Consider the following 23,027-nt stretch of genomic DNA (forward strand, 5'->3'; position numbering starts at 1 on the left):
TCTAATGATTAGTATGATGGGTATAGAAAAGTGACTGTTAGGATCATCCCGATTAAGCAACGAACAAGTAAAAATAGTAGAAGAAATTGAGAAGATGAACACACAAATTTAACGTGGAAAAACCCCTCCAAAGAGGATAAAAAATCACGGGCAAAGATAATTTTACTATAATGGCAAAAGAACGAAGAGTACAAAAGATGGAGACAACAACTAAACCCCGAAAACCCAAAAGCAAAGAACCCTCAAAATGTAAACACAAAATTCTCTGAATGTGTTATGAGTTCTAATCTAATGGGTGTGTTTACTAAGGTTGTAAAAGAGCCTATTTATAGGCTAAATTCATATGTTAAATAATAATAAAATAATATAAACTAATCAGTGTTTGACTGAAACAAATAAACAGAGTTTAACTAAAAGATTATTTCTCAAATTTGACTGAAAATAGGAGTCATACTTAACAAATCTCCACCTTGACTCATATTTCTACAACGCCATCTTTGCCAAAGCCCGCCACGAACCTATCTTGAACTATGCAGGGAATTAACTGAGTCGAATCTGTGCTTAGAAACTGGAAGACTTCTAGCCTTCGACTTGTACACTGCCAAATCAAAACTAACCCGGGTCTGATTTTCACGAACACAGTGCCCTAACTTTTCAAAACCTGCATCCAAAAGAGAACCTCTCTTCAACGAAACGGTCATACATTTTTCCCTCCTATGACCAAGTTGCCTCCGCTCCAAACGAGTTGACTTCGACTCAGAATGCATTTAGGACGTCCGATTTCACCGGTCACTGTAGAACCTTCCAGAATATAAAGACTACCAATTCTTTTACCTTTTAACAAAACGAGAGCTCCATGAGATACTTTAATACCGCTCGACTCGATGTTGATTCTGTATCCTTTCAAGTCTAAAATACTCAAGGAGATGAGATTCTTTCGTAAATCAGGTACATACCTGACATTTAAGAGTGTCCTAATTGTCCCATCGTGTGTCCTGATTTTAACAGTTCCAATACCAACTACCTTACTAGATGAATCGTTTCCCATGCGCACAACTCTACCTTCAACCGAACTGTATGTAGAGAACCATTTTCTATTGGGACACATGTGGAAAGAACATCCGAATCTAGGATCCACTTGGACGTGAGCTTGAGTTATCGCCGTTGACACTAACAAGAAATCATCACCGCTTTCATCGGCCAAATTAGCACCACTACATCTTCCTCGTTACTCTCGCAGACTCTTTTATTTCGCAGATTTATAACAATCGCTTTGGACGTGACCCTTTTTACAATAGCGGCACCTTTTTTCTCGTTTCTTTGATGCTACTAAAACGGAAGCTTGCCTATCTGCCTTGCTATCCAAATGAAGCTCATTGTCGAGTTTGTCTCTACTCAACAAATGACCCTTCACATCTTCGAACGAGATTTTGTCTCTGCCATAAATCAGGGTCTCCCTGCAAGACTTGTATGAAGGGGGTAAAGAGCACAATAATAGCATAGCTTGATCTTCATCATCAATATGAACCTCAATGTTCTTTAAATCATTTAAAAGAGTAATGAATTGACTGATGTGATCTCTAAGAAGCTCATATTCGTTCATGAGAAACGTAAATAGACGTTGTTTCAACACTAAACGGTTAACCGAAGACTTAGTTGCATAAAGAGTTTCTAACCTTTTCCACAATGCGGATGAGATCTTCTCCATCAATACCTCCTGCAATACCGTATTCGCGAGGCACAACTGGATTGCAGACAAGGCCTTTTCATCAAGTTCTTCCCATTCTGTTTTATTTAGATTCTCAGGCTTTTTCCCGGTAATAACCTTTTTCAAACCGGATTGAACTAGAATTGCCATCATTCGAACTTGCCACAGATTGAAATTTGTCTCACCATCGAACTTCTCAATTTCAAACCTTGTTGTTGCCATATCTGAATGGGCTGATCTATGAAAATTAAACTAGCTCTGACACCACTTGTTAGGATCGTCCCGATTAAGTAACGAACAAGTAAAAATAGTAGAAGAAATTGAGAAGATGAACACACAAATTTAACGTGGAAAAACCCCTCCAAAGAGGATAAAAAACCACGGGCAAAGATAATTTTACTATAATGGCAAAAGAACGAAGAGTACAAAAGATAGAGATAACAACTAAACCCCGAAAACTCGAAAATAAAGAACCCTCAAAATGTAAACACAAAATTCTCTGAATGTGTTATGAGTTCTAATCTAATGGGTGTGTTTACTAGGGTTGTAAAAGAGCCTATTTATAGGCTAAATTCATATGTCAAATAATAATAAAATAATCTAAACTAATCAGTGTTTGACTAAAACAAATAAACAGAGTTTAACTAAAAGATTATTTCTCAAATTTGACTGAAAATAGGAGTCATACTTAACAGTGACTAATCATTGAATCGATCAAAAAGCGATTCAACTGCTAAAACCTATATTGGACCAATAAAAATATTTTTTTATATTTTCTTTTCAAAGGTGTGACCAACTTGATACTTGATTCAGTTCAACATAGTTCAATTAATTAAGTTCAACTTTTAACATTTATTATATATATTTGTATTCTTCATGTCTATTTTATGAACTATTTTTGGGGTTTATAACTATCCCTTCCAACAATGTTGCCTTCAAGGTTTGAACATGTGTCTCTGTTGGTACGTAGGGATAAAAATAAACATATGAGAAATTAACAAAAGTTTTAAGATGTGTATCAGTGTCACTTTCTTTAAGGTTCTATCACCCACCTATATTATAGTATGCAAAACAATTACTAACAAATAAACATCAATGATGCAATAAAGCCCAATGACTATCTACATTTTGCACTGACGGAAATAGTCCACTGAGTAGAGCATAGCGAGGATATTAATGTTTGTAAAGAATTTCTACAGTAATTCTTTATAGAATAATCTAGAAATAAAAACAATGGTTGGAGAATAGGAAGAAACTTTGTTTTCTATGTTTTGGGTGTGTTATGCAAAAGAAATTTCGCTCCTATTTATAGGAGGTCTCATGTCTCTTCATATGGACATAATTACCCAAATAGATAGTCAATCTTTAGCAATAAACATAATTATTTAATAGATATCTACTTGAATAATTATAACTATTTATTAAAAACCAAGTGATATAACTTTTGGTTACTTATAATTTTTCATTTGCAACTCTTTGGAACACTATATATTTTAAAATGTTCCAACAGTCTTCTCTTAAAATGTAATGTGTTTTACCATTACACCATCACTTATTGATAACATTTATTATATACTTTATTGTCTTTATCATTTTCGTATGATTAAATAAAATTGACTTAATTTGGTTGATTTCCTTAGTTTATTCGGAACTTTTACATAATGTATTCGAATTTGATGGTTTGTAACAGACTGTTGAATTCAGAGGATTTTTTGCATTATTTTCAAAAAAAGACTAAAGGGTAAATTGGAGGAAATATGAAAAGAAAACATTTTTAAAGAAAAGATTGGATATTATAATGGTTTCAAATGGATCAGTTAATCAAACAAATCGTATTAAATATCTATCTAGAGAGAGGCATCAAATTGATTGACTTACGAGTTAGCATCGATCAATTGAATCAATTTTTAAATTTTATAATTTTTAATAATTTATTTAACCGAATTAATTAAATAAGCGATTCCACCCATTTTGAAAATATAAAACTATTCATCTCACTTAAGGATTGGGTTAAGAGTTTAGCCTAATGACCTTAATTCACTTGGATCATAAGACAACTTCATTCATTAATCTAAAACAAATTATTATTTTAGTAAATAAATAATATTTTATTTATTTTTAATTACAAAAATATGATGATAGATAAATATTTTTAATATCTTATCTTTTTTTTTTAAAATGCTAAATTTGAGCTCACACAAATGAATTTAAATAGAATTTTAAAAAATAGAGGTAGAACCCAATGGTAGAGAACTTGACTAAAGGTGGTGGAAGTTTGAACACCAGAGGAAATTTCCTAATTAAAGAGCTTTGCGGAAAAATTGCAACTAAAACTTGACTGAAAAGATAATCAACAAGAGCCGGGAATGAAGAAAATGGCAAAGTTTTGGGTCCTCCGCATGTGTATTGACCAAACTTGATAATTTTAATTACTACGTTAAAGCTTTTTGCAATATATTAACTACATTACATAGATGTCCTTTTTCGTCAATAATAATAACATAGTCAAGTGTTGCAAAATTTAGTATTCATTTACTCATTTGATTTTCTCTCTCATTTAACAAGAAATTACAACGATTAAATGAATGCTTGCGGGTCAAATTAATTAAATATTGGCCCCATTTTGGGTTCAATGACTTGTCTTTGTTCACTGAGCATAAAAATAATTAAAATATGAGGAAATTGGATAATATTTTACATAATTCTAGTTTCAATATTGAACACCCAAATTAAGTAGAAAACATTAATATTAAATTAAAACTACTCATAAATTTAGCAAATAACACTACTAAAATTAAAAGAGATAGAAAATATATCAAGTGCAAATTATGCTTTATTTAATTAATCACACTTTTGTATTTTCTCCAATATATTATTTTTGTCTTATAAATAGACATTATTAGGTTAAGGCTACAGAGATTGAGACTTAGTTATTTTTAGTTTTGTTTTGTTCTTTATTTTATGGATTTTAAACCCTATTTTCTTGTCGAAGTTTTGTCGAAGTTTGATTTAATAAATTTGTGAGATTTATTTGCGCTTTAAATATTCTTTGTTCTTTGGTATTCATGTATCTTCTATTTTAATTACATCTGCTTAGGTTGAATACTCGGTCGGTTTTTGATAGTTTAGTACGGTTGCCTTATCAATTAAAATAATTAAATCTATAATTGTTTAATCCATTTTAATACTAGCGACAAACTGCATAACTTGTTTATGTTGTAATGTACGTTTATGTAGTGTGGATGTGTGATCTAGCTTAAATAAACATTGTTGAGGTGAGTTTGTTGGTTAAAATTAAATCTTTCTCGTTCTTAATGTTGCCAGTAAGTTAAATCTTGGGTGTTGAGTTACAAGGTTATTTATCCATTAGGGAAGTAATTTCAAAGAAGCAACCTCTTGGTTACCGAACAGGTAATGAGAGATTGGTTGCCTGATGCTGAGTCAGCTACTAGAACTAATTTATCAAAGGCATTGAAATTATCATTAGGTCGATAATCGAATCTATGAATCAAACGGAGATTTTACTTTGGCTAGAGTTTCTTGTTGTTGATTTTATTTTACTTTTAAAAAAAAACTATTTCATTGAAAAAAATTATAATATATATGTTGAAAAATTATCTATAATAAATTTTAGAGAATAATAGCTCAATTTTTTTCACTAAAAGTCAAAATTATAAATTGAGTCACTATATATAGTTTAAAATACATTTTGGTCACTGAATTTTAAAAGTTACAATATGGTCACTAATGTTATCAATATGTTACATTTGGATTACTAAGTTGTTAATTACTGTTGATGGTGTAATGGTAACGACATGGCATATTATATCATCATTTCGGATGAAAATTTTAGGTCAAATTATACTGAAAAATAAAATTAAAATAATTAAATTCTCTCTAAAAGAAAATGTGTAGGGAGTAGTTGTTCAATTTGATGCAAAATTTTGTCTAAAATAACAACATAATGTGCCATATTAACTTATTGTTATAATGTTAATGATAGTTAATAATTAAATGAGAAATATAATAAATCAATAATATTAGCTTTGTGTGGTATATTGTTTGTTATAGGTAGTTGAAGCTTACATTAATAGGTATGAACCAATTGTTTGGATAATAAGGTGGTTTGATTTAACTATATATCTTCTAATCACACACAAAATACATAATTAATTTAATTAAAATAATTTTAAATAAATATATACACTCTTTGTATAACTTGTAATGCTTTTCTTTTAAATTAACAATCATACTTTTAACCAAACTTTTATGATTTATTTTCAAGGTTTTTCTTTAATTTTATTGGCTGCTTTCTAATGTTTTTATTTTAATTGAATCTTTCCTACCGAGTTAGCAAAAATTGATTAATAATTCATAAACTGGATTTGTATTGGTTTCTACTATATGCTTCATTGTCCTAGGGTTTAACGAAAAATCATTATCTCCATCAAAAAATATGAATGACGATGCTAGGATTGAGTCATTCAACAAAAGTTTCATCATTTTGCTTCAAGGCGGTACTCTTACAAAGAAATCAAGAAAATTACAAGTAAATTGTCAAGGAGATTTTAGAAGCGTATATAAAAGAAAACTGCCCGATGGTACTTTTGTGGCAGTTAAATTCCTAAATGAAACGAAGGGAAATGGAGAGGATTTTATGAATGAAGTAGCTAGCATTAGCAGAATTTCCCATATTAATATAGTAACTTTATTTGGTTTTTGCTTTGAAAGATCAAAAAGAGTTTTGATTTATGAATTCATGCCGAAAGGATTATTGGAAAGGTTTATTTATAGTCAAGGATCGGATAATCAAAATCGTCAATTGAAATGGATAACTTTGTATGACATTGCACTCGGCATCATTAGAGGACTCTAGTACTTGCATCAATGTTTGTAACACTAGGATCTTGTACTTTGACATAAAGCCTCACAATATCCTTTTAAATTAGATTTTTTGCCCAAAGATCTTCGATTTTGGCTTGTCTAAATTATGCAAAAGGAATAAGAGTATTGTATCAAGGATAGGTGCTAGAAGAACTGCTACATATATTGCTCCAAAAGTGTTTTTTCGAAATCTTGGAGGAGTTTCTCATAATTCGATGTCTATAACTACAAAATGATAGTACTTGAAATGGTTGGAGCTAGAAAAAATATTAATGTTTAAGCGTCCCGAACCAATGAAATATATTTCCCGTCATGAATTTATAATCATCTTGGTCAGTCTATGAACTTGAATATTAATGAAGAAATAACAGAAGAAGAAAAAGAAGTAACAAAAAATTTGATTGCAATGAACCTTTGGCGCATTCAAACCAATCCATTAGAAAGGCCATCAATGACTAAAGTATTAGAAATGTTGTAAGGTAACCTTCAATCATTGGAACTTCCTCCACGGCCCACTTAAGATGTTACAAACATTTGTTAACTTGAATAATTTGTTCATGTTGAATCAATCATACGTAAATTTAATAAGTTATTTATTGTGATCGCATAACCTTTTTTAATATTTTTAAAATATATCTTAAATGTTAATTGTGTAAACATAAATGTAACATAAATGATTAAAGGTGTCAAAATTTTAAATATATATGTGTTTATCAATATTAACTTTGTGTTCATTAAATGTCTCATGTTTGGATATTTAATAGAGGGTAAAAGTATTATGGAGCTACCTATATTAAGAGTTGGGTTGTATTTTGTTTCTCTCATTCAAAAATGGACAAACTAGTCCATGTAAATTAGATTAAAAAGTAATTGGTCCTTCCTATTAAAAATTTCATCTATTTGTACAATTAAAAATTAGTATGGTTGATGGAATAATCAGACAATAGCATATGACATGTCACGTGTACCTCATGTTACAATTAATCTCGGATTCTATGTATCTAATAGTTATGCTACTATGAATTGCAATTAAGTTGGTTGAGACTTGGTTATTATATTATCATATTTTGATTTAATTAGGAGAAATTTAGCTAAGGAATGATAATGAGAAGTTATCTGATATGACTTTGTTTTATTCAGACATGAAATCAAGAAGTTCAAAAACAATTAATTGTGATGAAATTGTAGAAGTCTACTTCCATTAGGTTGAATTAAGCTCTTTTAGTCAATAAAAAATGAAGTCGAATGAGACTCCACTAATGCCCAACCTGAATTCAAGTATTTAGCATAAAGGTCTGGCTTACACCAATCATCTCCCTGCAGTTTCCATCTAAGTCTCCATTTCAACTTTTTGTCTTCTTCCAATTTCCTGTACATATTTCCAGACTTGAAATATCACTATCATTTACTTTAATAAAATGGTTTCAACATAGACCAATGAAAGTTCCAAAATTCTATCTATCTGATTGCAATTCACTGCAATACCGTTAGTTCTGGGTTGTCTAATCCGCTTTGAACATCCTTTCATAAACTTACTCCAACATGCCTCTCTTCTTCTTTCTTTTTGCAATACCTTTAGTTTCATACTTGAGGTCACTTAGACATATATTTATATTGTACTTGTAACACTTTAAAAAAAAATTATCCTATATGAATTTAGTATTATTTATCAAGTAACATTAATTCAACAAAAAATAATACATAAAAACCAAATAAAAACAAATAACAAATCTTTATGAGACTATTTTGGTGTTTTAATTTTTTTAAATAAAAATTTATCTAATTATTTATTAACTCTTTTTCTAGATTTCTAACAAACTATGCATGTTGTCATTATTTCAGTGTTTTCCACTGCTCTATTATTTTACTTTCTCCAATTAATTGTTTCTTTGACCCCATTCATACTCCATGAGCAGAATTGGCAGTAGCTATAATCATTGCCATATGCTTCGTTGTCTTGTGGTTCATCAAAAAGTTCTGGGTTCCTTTTCTGTTCTTACTTAAAACTTAATGGGTTAAGCTAGCCCAATTACTAATTTTTATTTAAATAGGATAAATATAAAATTATACATTATTTTTTATTTAATGTGTAATTTGATATTTAAACTTTGATTCGATACGATTATACACATGAAATTTTAATTACAATTCAAGTGTATAAATGAAACTTTAATTTTAATTCAACTGTACATATTTGAATAAATGAATACATCAATTTATTTTTATATTCAAATAAATATAATTATTTGTGTATGCAATATGTTAACCCAAAATGATGTTATATTGATAATTGTGTTAGTACTTTTGAAAATTGAATCAACTTGACATTTATGTATAAAATTATAAAATTTATAGATTTTCCTTAGTGTAAATCCATTCACATCGGACGCTCAGGCCTCTCCCTTAAATGTGGATAATATTTTTGTCAAATTTAGGTGATTCTTTTTATTATATATACTAGAAACTCTGTCGCACATCTATGCGTGTGGAAATAATATATTTAAAACACAAATATGTGTTTAAATTGTAAATAAAATTAAAATAAAATACATGAATACATCATATTTATAAGAATATTAAATGGATACAATTATTTATCATAGTGTTGCCATCAATCCTAAGTAGATGTCGAGTTAATTCGTAATACTATCTCAAATCTCAATCAAAAACATTATCAATATACACAACTGATAGAGGTAATAAAATTTGCATAATAAATTTAAAATGTATAAATAATTAAAATAAAGTATTATTGAGTGGTAGTTTTAAATTTTTTTCTAATATAATTGGCATGGGTTCAAATCCCACCATATGTATATATTTATTGTTTTTAAATTAAAATACCCTCAAATAATATTATTTATTTTAAATACAAAAAGACATTTTCGTAATTTCTCTAATCGAGTTGGTGCTCGCCTGCCTGATTAGCCCATGACACCAATTCAGTCCAGAGTTTAAATAATAGTAAGTGTATATATATACAATTGATGGAGGCAATAAAGTATACATAATAAAATTAGAATATAAAAAAATAAAAATAAAAAGTTTTAGTTGAGTTGTAAATTAAAATTTTTACTAATACAATTTGCATGTGTTCAAATCCTACCAAATACATAAATTTTTTGTTTGTTTTTTAAAGTAAAAATATTAAAATACCCTCAAAGAATATAACTTAATTTAATAATGAAAGGGCATTTCTATAATTTTCCTAACCAAGTTGGTGCCCAGTTGACTCGTGATACTAACTCAGTCAAGAGTTTTAATTTTTAACGAAAACACTAACTAAAATATTCATTTTTAATGTTGTTGGCGTGACAACTCGCATGACAGTCCATGTACACATCATGCTGACATAGCGCCATTTATCTTATATGTCACACTAACAAATAATTCAAAAATTATAAAATTTAAAAAATGTAAAAATTCAAAAAAATTAGCATGAAGTACATGTGAACTGTCATACAAGTTGTTGTGCTTAAAATTTAACATTTTAGTTAATATTTTCACTAAAAAATATTATTTCAGCTTTTTTTCAAAAGGTTAATGATCAAATTTGATTTTATTTTTTAAAGTTTAGGATCAAATTTAGCTAAAAGAAAGAAATAAAAGTCAAATTGATAAAAGGTATAAAGATTAAGGACTAAATTTGATATTATGGATAATTTAAAAGTGAAATGGAAAGAGGATGAGTGATTATTGGTGAACAAATAACGTTGAATCCGGAGAATTTCTTTGTAAAACTTTGAGGAAAGATTAAAGTATGATATGATTTGGAAACAGGATTTATGATACTAACAAATATAATAACTTTATGTCTCACTTTGTGGCTTCATTTTCAACACTCTTTAAAATATCAATACCAAAAATATATGCAAACAATTGATAAAATTGAAAAAAAAAAAAAGTTTAAAGTATCAGTGGAAATTTCTTATAGCTTTGAGTTACTCAAGCTTATATTCTCGCTTACACGGGTGCTTCCCTTAAGGCGGAATGTTCCTCTACCAATGCATTTTTACATCCCACAACTTCGGCATATCGCTTAGTCTTGTTCATCATTTGCTTAATTTTATTCATCGGAAATAAAAGAAAAAGAAAGAAATAATCTACATAATTCTGTAAAAGTTTGGAAACAGAAAAAAATTATTTTGAATATAAAGAATTCAAATTATGTTTAGATTTGATTAAGAATATGGTTTTTTATATTGATTAGTTAGATCCAATTTAAGTTTCAAAATTAGGTTTTGTTTTTGTGAAATTAATCGATGTGGAGAAGTTAATTTACCCTATTGATCTTCATTCATGTATATAGCAGGATTGACGGTTGGTGCAACGTTGTTGCTATTGTATCACTAAGCTTCCTTGTCTTGAGGTTCAAAACAAAATTATTGTCAAATCATTCCCAAGGAGACAAAGCAACAATTGAGGCATTTATGAAAATATTTGGTACATTTGCACCAAAGCCATATTCTTACAGAGAAATCAAGAAAATGACAAATAAATTTCTTGATAATTTAGGTCAAAGAAAGTATATAGAGGAAAAATGTCTGAACACCGTTTCGTCACGGTTAAAGTCCTAAATTATATTAGGGAAATGGAGAAGATTTTATGAATGAAATAGCTAGTATTAGTAGAACTTCTCACGTTAATATAGTGACTTACTTGGTTTTTGTTTCGAGAAATCGAAGAGAACTTTGATTTATGAATTCATGCCTCATGGATCTTTGGACAAGTTCATTTATAGTCAAGGATCAAATAATCAAAGTCGTCAATTGGAGTGGAAAACTTTGTACGGCATTGCACTCGGCATTGCTAAAGGGCTCGAATACTTGCATCAACGTTGCAACACAAGGATCTTGCACTTCGACATAAAACCCCACAATATCCTTTTAGACAAGAACTTTTGTCCTAAAATATCTGATTTCGGTTTGTCTAAATTATGTGAAAGAAAAGAGAGTATAATTTTCATGGCTTGTGCAAGAGGAACAATCGGATATATTGCTCCAAAAGTGTTTTGTCGAAACTTTGGCGGAGTTTCTTATAAATCAGATGCCTACAGCTATGAAATGATGGTCCTTGAAATGGTGGGAGGAAGAAAAAATATTGATGTTGGAGTGTCTCAAACCAGTGAAGTGTATTTTTCATTATGGATTTATGAGCAAGGAAGTTGATTATAGTGAGCCTTTGGTGCATTCAATGTGACCCATCTGATTAACCTTCAATGACTAAAGTGCTAGAAATGTTGCACGGAAGCCTTCAATCATTGGTAATTCCACCTAAACCTTTTATATCTTCTCCTTTACGATCCCCTAAAATCAAGGAATACAAAGAGACTTGGACTAGATTGGTTGAATAAAAATCAGTGATTAGTCTGATAGATATAGAAAAGTGAATAAACATTGAATCAGTCAAAAAGCGATTCAACTGCATGAACTCATATTGGACCAATAAAAATCGCTTTTTTATATATATATATATATATATTTTTTCAAAGGTGCAACTAATTCGATCTTTGATTTTGTTCAACATAGTTCAATCTAGAGGTGTTCAAATTTCGATTAAAATTGAATTAACCGACCAAACTGATCTAATTCGGTTAATCGGTTGGTTAACCGATCTAATTCGGTCGGAGGTCGATTAATGATTTTTTGGAAGTTCGGTTGTTGGTTAATTCGGTTCGAAATCGGGTAATTTACTGAATTAATAATTAATAATGCAAATTATATGTAGTTTTAATTCGGATAATTTGGTCAAATGAACACTATCAATTTATTTTTTGATATGTTTTATACTCGTTTTAATAAAAAAAAACATATAAATTTCAGTTAATTCGGTTAATCGATTGAATCAACCAAAATATTTCAATTAGGTTAATTTTTTAAAAAAAATTTGGTTCGGTTAATAGTTAAAGGATTAAAAAATTCGGTTAATTCGATTAATACTAGCTCGGTTTGGTTAACCATTTGAACACCCCTAATTCAATCCATTAAGTTTAGCTTTAAACATTTATTATGTACTTTTTTATATTCTTCATGTCTGTTTTATGAACTATGTTCGAGATTTATAACTATCCCTCTCAACAATGTTATTTCCAAAGTGTACCATAACAACCATGATAACATTTATTATATACTTCGTTGGCTTATCATCTTCCTATGATTAAAAAAATTGACTTAATTTGGTTAATTGCCAACTTTTACATAATGCACTGTCATGAGTTATAACTTGGATTTGATGGTTTATAACATAATGTTGAATTCAGAGGATTTTTTGCATTACTTTCAAAAGATTAAAGGATTAATTGGAGGAAACATGAAAACATTTTTAATGAAAGGAGCGGAAATTATAATTGTTTGAATCAAATTAATTAATTCGTCAACATGAAACAATTGAACTAATTTTTAATAATTTATTTAATTGAATTGATCAAATAGTAACCCGACCAATTAATTATTAATTTAGTTTTAAAAACTTTAAATGATATTTGGGTTAACAGTTTAGCCTAATGAGCCTAATTCACTTGTATCATAAGAAAATTTCATTCACAATACAAGTTCATCTAAAGCAAATTATTATTTTAGTAAATAAATAATATTATAAAAATATATTCATAGGTATTTTTAATGTCTTATTATTTTTTAAAATATTAAATTTGAGCTGACTCGAGCCAACGCAAATGAAATTAACTAGAATTTTCAAAAATCGAGTTACAACCCAGTGGTGGACCTTATAACTCCAGAGGAAATTTCCTAATTTAAGAGCTGAGCAGAAAAATTGCAACTTAAACTTGACTAAAAAGATATAATCAAAATTTAGTCATAATCCAAGAGCCGGCGATGAAGAAAATGGCTAAGTTTTGGGTCCTCGGCATGTGTATTGACCAAACTTGATAATTTGAGTTACCACTCAAATATAATATCAAAAAATAATTAAAATATGATAGGATACTTTAAGAGCATGATTATAATATGTGAAAATATACATACAAGACTTCCCAAATCTAGCCTCCAACTAAAACTAGAGACTGAAACTTCGACTAACTGCTAAGGCTTGGAGTATTATTCCCAGTTATGGTTAGAAATATACAGAGCATGAATGTGCAACAAAGACTAATAATAAATCATAAATATGGGAATTTTCTTCATATCAACAACTGGTTCCGTATGAAATTCATACACCCATTTCTAGTAGGACCATAGCCGAAATGTTTGAGGTCTGTACCTGCAATTGTTTGTTAAACTCCGTGTTTTGTTGTTTTCCTTGCTCACTATTTGATGCCACTGAATGTTGACGTTGTACTCTTGCACTAAAGGCATCCCAAATTAGACATGTTTCAAAACTTTTGAAATAGTTTGCTGCAAATGATACCGTCATGACGACTTAGTGGCTTCCATCAAGGGGGCTTATGTGCTAGAGAACCTGAAAATCAGAAAAGGCCGAATACAGTCCTCTCAAGCATGGCATTATAACACAAACTATGCAATTCAAAACCTGCAAATCTACACATGCTCGTCCATAACAGTTATAGTTGCCCCAAAGGATAACTTGGTGACATTAACCCGGTAAGAAAAACCTATTGGTTGGGTGACCTTCAAGGATACATGACTGATATTCAGGGCTCAAGAACTCCTGCCATGGATTCAGGATAATGTTGTAGGTCATCATCACAGTGGCATTCAGCACAGTTTTTCATGTGTAGCAACTAGCATCCCAAGCTTAAACTGTCTGAATCATACTTGCAGAAGTAATAAGCTATCTCATTTAAGTTTCCCCACATCGCAGTCAAAAGCTTGGATAACTTGCCATACAGTTCTGACATCAATGCACAAAGGGACGCTCATTCTTTTGGCTCGTGCAACTGCCTCATCTAGAATTCACTCCTTATTTTTGCCGGTATACATGGTAAACTTGAATCAAAACCCTAGCAATAGAAAGTTCCATGATTTCAAGATTTTCAGTTTGCAAGATACCATGAGCCACAGTCATATAATATGATGATTGACTAAAGAGGGAACTTCCAGAAGATCTCATGATCCATAGAACATAAGTCAGTGGCTTATCACCCTTGTGGACTAGCAACTCCTTGTTCCTCCAACTTGGCCTAAAGTTTCAATAAATCAGTTAGTCTAATAGGAAAACATATATAAGCTTTGCTTTAATGGAGTCTAGAGAGTATCACAAACTATTTTAAGAAAACATAGGCATATGACTGGTGAGAATAAAATTTGTTTGGAAGCCAGAGTTTAGCTAGGTTGGTTCATGCAGTTATCATTTAGAGGTGCATCAAGCAGGTTTGGATTCAAATCCTGACATTTCTATCCCTTCCCTTACCCCCACTCTACGGCCTCCTTTATAGTTTATACCAAAAGAAAGGAACAAATATTATTTTCTTACCAGTTTGAGTTTCAAATCTAAGATTGCCTGTCGTCGCTGATATGCAAAAAACTTCAATGACTGTTAACCAAGAACACCGAAAAGAAATCATGGTTAAGCCTAGAAATATACAACAGAATAAAGTGGAAATTTTCAACAAAAGGGTAAGAACAGAAAAGTTGTGATTAGCAAGCAAAAACAAAGAGCTTACTCCGATTCTCTGTAATTCAATAGACCTTTGTAATGCTTCCCTCTTAGTTAGGAGATGATCAGTCATTAGCTTCGAAGGGCGTCGATAGTTTTTTCCTCGGTAGATGATTATGGCATGACCTTCTTTTAGCTTCTCCACTGAAACCAAAATCCCACCACTCTCCGCTACTAGCATTTTTGCAGTATAGATAACTCGTAGGAACGCTCTCTGCATTGTGATTACCTTGACAACTTCTCTGTGCTTCCAGTGTTGATGTACTCCTTCTATGACGCCATTAAAGACCCCACGCCTACCTGAACCATATTAAAACAAAAACAAAACAGAGATATTTAGATCCAGCCAAGGATGCTGAAGGAAAACCAGCAGAAAAGCTATCTAAAATTTGAAAAACCAAGGATCTGCAAGATAAAGGATTGATTGGGAACTAGGAGAGCTTCACAGTCTTTCCCTCACCAAGAAATAAGCAACTACTTAGCTTCAGTCCGATCTTCCGCAAGCATTCTCTCTCCTCTTCAGTAATGGTTTCGAGATCCAAATCTGGCTCAGCAGTTTGCCATGAAGAATTCAACTTTGCTAGCTTTGTAGCCGACTTCTCTATCTTTCCATTGAGCTGCAGAGAGAGAATTAAGATTGTGTCAACAAACGGCAGTCCAAAGGATATAATATGATCATACGCAGGAAAATGATGCGTTTGAAACGATATGATGTTGGCCAACACCAATGCTAAACAAATGGTTTTGCGAAGGGATATTTGAAGGGAAATCCCCTCCAAATACATGGAAATCTAACAAAAATTTGAACATACCTTCGTCAGACTAACACCCGATTCTAACATGGGTTTAAAAACAGAAATATAATTGGAAAGGGATCTTACAATTGCAAGTTTGCGTTCTTGGTTTCTCAATTCCCTCTCTAAGTTTTCCTTTTGAGCTTCTATTTGAATTTCGAGTTCATTATTTTCTTTTTCCAGGACTCCATATTTGGTCTGAATATCCTGAAATTCTGCTAAAGTTCCTACAGTGCTAGTCTTCGCCAAAGGTTCATTAGCAACCTGAAAGGTTTCAGCTACTTTGACTCGAGCATCTTCTTCAATAAGTTGGCATCTCCTGAGTGCCATTTCTCTCTCCATTACAGAATTAGCAACACCTTGAGGAAGGAAGTCCTTCCCCCGGTAGAATATTATAAGGAACTTATTCCTTAGTAACAAAACTCCCCCCGTGAGATCCTGCAGAGTCAAGACTTATTAGTCATAGTAAATATACAGTTGTTGATAATCATAAACGCGCATGCATGTCATGCGGAAAAACGTATACAGAATTCCAGGCTTGGTAGGCTACGCAGTGATCCTTCTGAACTAAGTTAGTCGGACTAGAGTATGAGCAAGGTTGAAGCCGGAAATATTGATTTGGGAGCTGGACCAACTTCGAACAAGGTCTTTTCAAATTCCGAATAGTTTGACCCAACCCAAATTAATATTTAGAAAACAGAAAAATAAATTAAATACTCAATTTGGATTACATACCATAATTATTTAATTTCTTTATTTTTTACCTTCTTAACTATAGAATAAAAATGCTTAACACAATTATTAGTAAAATGTATTCATTTAATTGATTGAAAAGATTAATAGAGAGAATCAAGCTAATAATAATGAATGGATTTAACATAAAAGTGTTACCAAATTAGTTATATCAAACAAATTCTACAAATGAAATCAATTATTTTTCAAAAAAAAGATAATTTTACTTTGTTTTAAAATGATAATGTAAAATATTTCAAATTACTTAAATTTAAGGGGAGCAAACATAATTTTTCCTTTTTTTACTTGATAGTATTTAGAATACTTAGAAATTTTGAAGGGGGGAAAGGTACCTGCCTGCCCCAGGTAGGAGTGACAGATGAGTATATTCTAACACAGGTATGGTCTGATTATTAAGTTTTTCCATGTATTTGGAGGGCCTTGAAGGTCATATCCTTATATCTATGTGTTGGACACATGCGTAGAACATGGATACTTCAAGATAATTTTTTCCTTAAATCGAGTTAAGTGTAATGCTCACAACGAGGTGTCTCATGCTGTTCCCTTAGTTTAGACATTTATACAAGCCTGATACAACTTAGATATGTCATATATGATGCTTCTTGACAAAATAAAAACAGAACTACCCTATGTTTCTCCGACTCTTCATTTGTTTTGAAGTACCCATGTCTAACACCCATGGCTAGTACATATTCAAACATGAGGATAAAGATACGATTCTCCAAGAACCCTCCAAATAAATAGAAAAACTTGGAAATTTTTTAAAATGCCCATGTCAGACACACATGTATCAGACACTCGCATCCAAGTCCGAGAAACCTAGGATCTGCCCATGGTTATAAACAGAGCAAATTTCAGCGCAATGTGTTCATAACAACTTAAAAGAATTACAGGCTTACCTTGAGCTCATTAGCCATTTGCTCATTGTCAGTATTTTGTGCCCCCCACTTTATAGCAATCTTTGCTATGAGACTCTTTTCCCATAATTTCAAGATAGCATTAGCCAAGCCTTGAAGGTTCCTATTCCTCCCTGCAGCAAGAAGAATAAACCGGTATCAAGAATTCTGAAAATTGCAAACACAAGTGGAACACAAAGCGACTAAGCATACCCCAGTATATGTTTTGTTATGCAAGATTTAGATCATCAAATTCTTCATGTTAATACTAATGTTGAATGCAGATTTACCCTTGAAATAATTTCTCAATAATTAACAAGCACATTTTTCAGTTAGACTAGAATAGATTACTTCCCTGTCCCTTAGTTACTTAAAATGGTAAGGATACTACATGCATATGCCACAAGCCTAAAGTACTGCACGTATGCCATGCAAATGTGTGTGTAAGTTCTAGCCGATAAGTTTATAATAGGTAAGGTGGTACCAAGAGCAAAGTGAAAAGGTAAAGGATGAGCGAGCTTCCTCAAATTTGTCAACTCCTCATCTGTCAATTTTGGTCTAGTTTTAGGAGGAGAAAGTCTTGTTGGAGGCCTAAAGCCAGGAACCACTTCTGGAAGCAAGTCAGCATCAACTGGTAATGGCTTTCGCATCCACCAGTCAATAAAGCGAGGTCCTAAACCATCCAATAATCTATCAGTTTCCCTCTCATACAGTGATCCAACTACTGGTTGATTATTCTCATCTCTGTCTTCTCCATTCAAACTTCTCCCCCAAGTACTTGCATTAGATTTTTCTTGAGACATAGTAGTATTATTGTCTGAGGCCAAGTTATTGAATACTCTTCGACCATTTGAAGTCAGCCAGTGGTTCTGTCCTCTATAAACAACAAGAACATCTTTCTTGCACCATACAACCAAGCCCCCAGTCTTCATCTGTCATGTAACGATATAACAGTCAGAAACTTCGACAAAGTTAAATCCTGAATGTGTTGATGTTCTAGACCTAACAAACAATAATGTTAAATGAATATTTATAATCTTTAACAACAACATCAAAAACAATATAATTTGTATACGAACAGAATAGCATGGAACCTTTCATCACACATTCCAAATATTATGAAATTGAATTCTATAGTTTAATAATTAGAAGGCCAAATATGAGAGTTCTTAAACGAATTCTACCCTGAAATCATTTGTCTGCATAAATTTATTCATAAAAATACAAAAACATGATTAACAATAAACATCCTTGAAACTTCTTATATAAAATGCAAAAGGAAATTAGCAGAAAAACAAACCTCAACAATTTCACTTGCTCTATCCATATTTCTACACAAAGGAACACCAAATTTAAGCATAACAAGCTCATTGTTCCTCCAAACCAACCTTATCTCATCAACAACAGCCTGAGTTACACCAGCTTTCATCACCTTAACCCATTTCCTCATCCTCATAGCCTTTTTTCTCAGTCTCTCAAGCAAATCGTTATCAAGAATAATCTCAGCCTGTGTCAAAACTTTCTCCTTTTTCATCCTCCTAAACACAACTTTCTCTTCTTCTCTCACCCACGGCATTTTCCTATCAAATTTTTTCACTTCCCCATCACTTCCAATCTCCTCCAACCAATTCCCGATCTCAAATTCTTCAAATTTCCCAATCTGGTTATCGTCTAAAACTCCATTCCCTTGTAGCTTTTCCACGTCTCTGATGATCTTTTTCATCACTTTCTTCCCTCTCACCCCGCTTTCCTTTCCAAACAATGCCTTTTCAGGTGCCTTTGAATTGTTGTTTGAGCTCCTTTTAGTAGTGGGTTTTAACACTTCATCGGGTTGGAGAAGGAGAGGACCCTTCATCCATGGAGGTGTTGGCATCTTAATGGGGCCATTCCTGTGGGTTTTTGAGACTGAGAATTTGGAATTTTTGTTGAAAGAGTGATTTCCTTTCTGGGTTTTGGAAGGGTTTTGGGTTGAGTTGAAGGAAGAAGAGAAAGGAATGGGAGATTTTAAGAGAGTGGTGAACATGAGTGGTGGATGGTGATTCAATAACAAGTTAGCAGAACTTGGACAGCTCTGTATTTTGGTTCGTTGGTTCTGTTTTTTTATATCTTTAGAATTTCAATATATATAAAATAAAATAAAGAGTTAAGGTCACTAAATTATTACTAAACTATTAAAATGTATTTTAATCACTAACCTTCAAAATGTTACAAAATGATTACTAAACTATTTAAATGTTATTATTTAAGTGACTGGGCTATTAAAATCATTATTGTATGGCTTATACTAACTGAAAACTCTCTTTTCCTTTCTCTTCTACAGTTTCTCCCTCTCTAGTACAGTTCATTTTTTTATATAAAACAACTTTAAGCATCATGTGAACCAAAATTCATATAGTTGTTTTCTTCGATCTCCAAAATTAATCATCAAATTGACTTGAATCTAAGGTATGTTTTCAACTTAATATGGCATTGACGATTAATATAGTAAAGTGATTATGGTAACACCACATTTTAAACAATTTCTATAAAATTTAGTTGATGAATTTTTATTTTTAATTTTAGTGTTTTAGGTGAAAAATCACAACTAAAAGAAAAGTATAAAAAATTTAAATTATACAATATGTAAATATTGAAGGTTAGAAATTTTAAAATAAAAATTAAATTGACATAATATATTTTTAAATTATCACACAATTAAATTATTAAGTGATAATTTTATAATTTTTGATAGATAACTTTTCATAATTTGCGAGGAAAACATGTTTAGTGGTATAGCAGCCCGAATTGAAGATTATATATTTTGTCCAAAAACCGGCCTGGACAAGCCGAGTTTCAACCCAAACGCCTTGCGGTTCTAATAGTTGGGCATAGCGGAAAGGCAGGAGAGAAGACATGGGAAATCAAAAGCAGGAAGAAGAAGACAATAGAAGAGAAACAGCGATCGCTTCTACCGGTTCTTTGCAACCCAACTTCAAGCCTGTTGGTGTTACTCCTCAACAGCTTTCTAAATTCCAAGTAATTTCTTAATATTGATTTTCACATGATTTTGCAGCAACCATTTATCTTTTAGCAGATTGTTTTTTTAATGGAATCGAGATTAGGGGTAGTGAAATCTTGGGTTTTGTTTATGATTGAAGGAACTGAACCCTAGACACTTCTCATGGATTTAAATTGCAGTGGCACGTTTTCAATCTTTCGAACTTATCTTAATTTGTTGCGGGTGCGATGAATTGTATTTCAGTAAATATTGGTAATGAATATCAGTGGCGGAAAGAAGCAAAACCTTGACCATTGTGCCTAATATTACATTACGATTGCTATACGAGTCCCCAACCCTTTTACCATCTTTGGCAGATACGTCATGCGTTTTTAGTTCATCTTGATTTCGGGTGTAATAAATGTAAATTTTGTAGATAGCAATGATAATCCATAAAAAGCAACCATAGAATTGCATTACGATTACTTTTCAAGTCCCTGTAACTTTTTATGGAATTTAGATGATGGGCAGTGAAATCTTTGGCTTACTTGAGATGATGGCTATATTGCTCTGACTCTTCGTTTTTCTTGTAGATGATGACAGAACTTTGACATTGATAGGCTTTAAAACCTGTTAATTTGGTATGTTTGTTTAGGAGTTGAATGGACAATGTTGTTTAAAGTTAATATGCTTTGGGATATGTTTGCTTCCTTTTCATGTCCGATACATATCCAGGATATAACCCTTTAAGAATTTCCTAAATACTTGGAAAAGCTTTTAAAAAGTTAAAACATTCGTATCGAACACTCATCCATACTCGACACTCACACTCAAATCCGAGTAATCTAGGATAGAAGGATGTCTTCTGGTTTTTGAATGTTCCATTTATTAGTTATCTCTGATATTCTCTTAATCTTTCTTTTCCACTGCATAAATTACTTCTAACCACCTGAACATTGCATGTAATAGGAGCTTCACAGGAGGCGTCTACAAATAAAAGCGAAATCAAAGATTCACAAGAAACCAAAAGGTACCCGTTGTTGTTTATATCATCCATGTTGCTTGTCTCCATTTTTCTTGGAAGTATTTGTATTCTACACCCATGTTCAATGGATATCTGAACATAGTCTCTAAGAACCCTGTAAATGCATGGAAAAACTTGAAATTTTTTTGAATATATCTGTTTCAGATCCATACTTGTGTTCGACTGTTCGGTAATCACAAAAATAGTATACTATAATCAATAACTTTCTATTGTTGGATTTTTGGTTCATCACCCATAATCTCTTGTTCTATTCGTAGATCAAACCAAAAATTTTCATGCTGAATACCTGAATAACTCATCATCTGCAATTGTTTCTTCTAATTATAGATCAAGCCAAAAGATTTTGTGCCAAATACATGAATTCTGCATGTTCTCAAGAATCAGATTCAAACACCAAAGTTGAAGATGAAAGTGTTCCAAACTCAAAGAGCCATAGTGAAGATGATAATCCCTTTACACTACAAGACAATGATGTTGTGCAACTTGCAACAAAAAAGCGGCAGAAACTGCATTGGGGGTATGTTTCAAACTTTCACCTTAGACTGATCCTTAGCATCAACTCATTCATTAATCAAAAAGCTATGTCACCTGGACATTCTTTTTAACTTTCTACTTTCCAAACATGAGTATAGGGGTATGATCCTCCAATTATATGAAAAAACTCAAAGTTGAGCATAGCGTGTTGGATGCATATCATATCTGATATTTAGGCCCCGAATCTAGACAACATTGCAGAGAAATATATTCATAAGCAAGAATTGCTGCTCCACCTGATGTGCTTATATCCTATTTACCTTACCTGAATTATTTTTCAAAAATACTCGCGTTTGACGCTGCATCCAATATTTATTCAGATATGGATATGAATATAGAGATATGATCAAATATATAAAAAAATGTAAATTAAGTACACTCGTGTCAGACATATGTCCATATCAAAAATTCATTCTTGAGTACGGATAACATAACTCCATTTGACATATTGTCTAGTATATTAACAATATGTTATGGTTTGTTCACAGGCTTGATACAAAGGAAAGATGGGAAAGGAAAGCCAACATGTAGATTTATTTCTGAAGAAAGTACAGCTTCTTTGAGTAATTATTGTTGCGACTCTTATTTCCTTTTCGGATTACGGCACCTCTGAGGCATATGCTAGTTGTGCATCCGAAAATTCTTAATTTGATGAATGTAAATAGCGCTAGGACTATGAAACAAAGGATAACGTAACACAAGTAAATCCTTTTATTCTAACTCAAGTAAAAGGTTAAAATCAAACTAGAAATATATCAAGTCTAATTTCAGAATGAATCAACCATCTCAAGATTTGAACGTGTTTTCTTGATTATTGAAAAGTTGCTACAATGTGTATTATATTGCTTAAAATTGCAAGGAG

General features: G+C 31.7%; 2 protein-coding genes and 2 pseudogenes across 2 annotated transcripts; 3 read left to right on the top strand and 1 right to left on the bottom strand.

Moving 5' to 3' along the window:
* The first annotated feature begins 6,164 nt into the window (after positions 1-6,164).
* On the top strand, positions 6,165-6,872 carry LOC128034823 (PR5-like receptor kinase; annotated as a pseudogene).
* A 3,158-nt stretch (positions 6,873-10,030) lies between these two features.
* Positions 10,031-11,945, top strand: LOC128034824 (PR5-like receptor kinase; annotated as a pseudogene).
* A 1,560-nt stretch (positions 11,946-13,505) lies between these two features.
* LOC105803589 (chloroplastic group IIA intron splicing facilitator CRS1, chloroplastic) lies at positions 13,506-19,691 on the bottom strand. The gene is made up of 8 exons (XM_052624163.1): positions 18,910-19,691; positions 18,094-18,541; positions 17,613-17,743; positions 16,048-16,398; positions 15,627-15,783; positions 15,174-15,466; positions 14,984-15,043; positions 13,506-14,690 (listed from the first exon to the last, which is right to left on the bottom strand). The coding sequence occupies exons 1-8, from the start codon at positions 19,630-19,632 to the stop codon at positions 14,649-14,651; spliced, it is 2,205 nt and encodes a 734-aa protein (XP_052480123.1). The 5' UTR covers positions 19,633-19,691; the 3' UTR covers positions 13,506-14,648.
* Positions 19,692-20,404: 713 nt separating this feature from the next.
* LOC105803592 (uncharacterized) lies at positions 20,405-22,942 on the top strand. The gene is made up of 4 exons (XM_012635848.2): positions 20,405-20,624; positions 21,556-21,616; positions 21,959-22,148; positions 22,654-22,942. The coding sequence occupies exons 1-4, from the start codon at positions 20,502-20,504 to the stop codon at positions 22,694-22,696; spliced, it is 417 nt and encodes a 138-aa protein (XP_012491302.1). The 5' UTR covers positions 20,405-20,501; the 3' UTR covers positions 22,697-22,942.
* Positions 22,943-23,027: the final 85 nt, after the last annotated feature.

This window comes from Gossypium raimondii, chromosome 11 (assembly GCF_025698545.1).
Source record: "Gossypium raimondii isolate GPD5lz chromosome 11, ASM2569854v1, whole genome shotgun sequence".
In the NCBI taxonomy this organism is placed as follows: Eukaryota; Viridiplantae; Streptophyta; class Magnoliopsida; order Malvales; family Malvaceae; genus Gossypium; species Gossypium raimondii.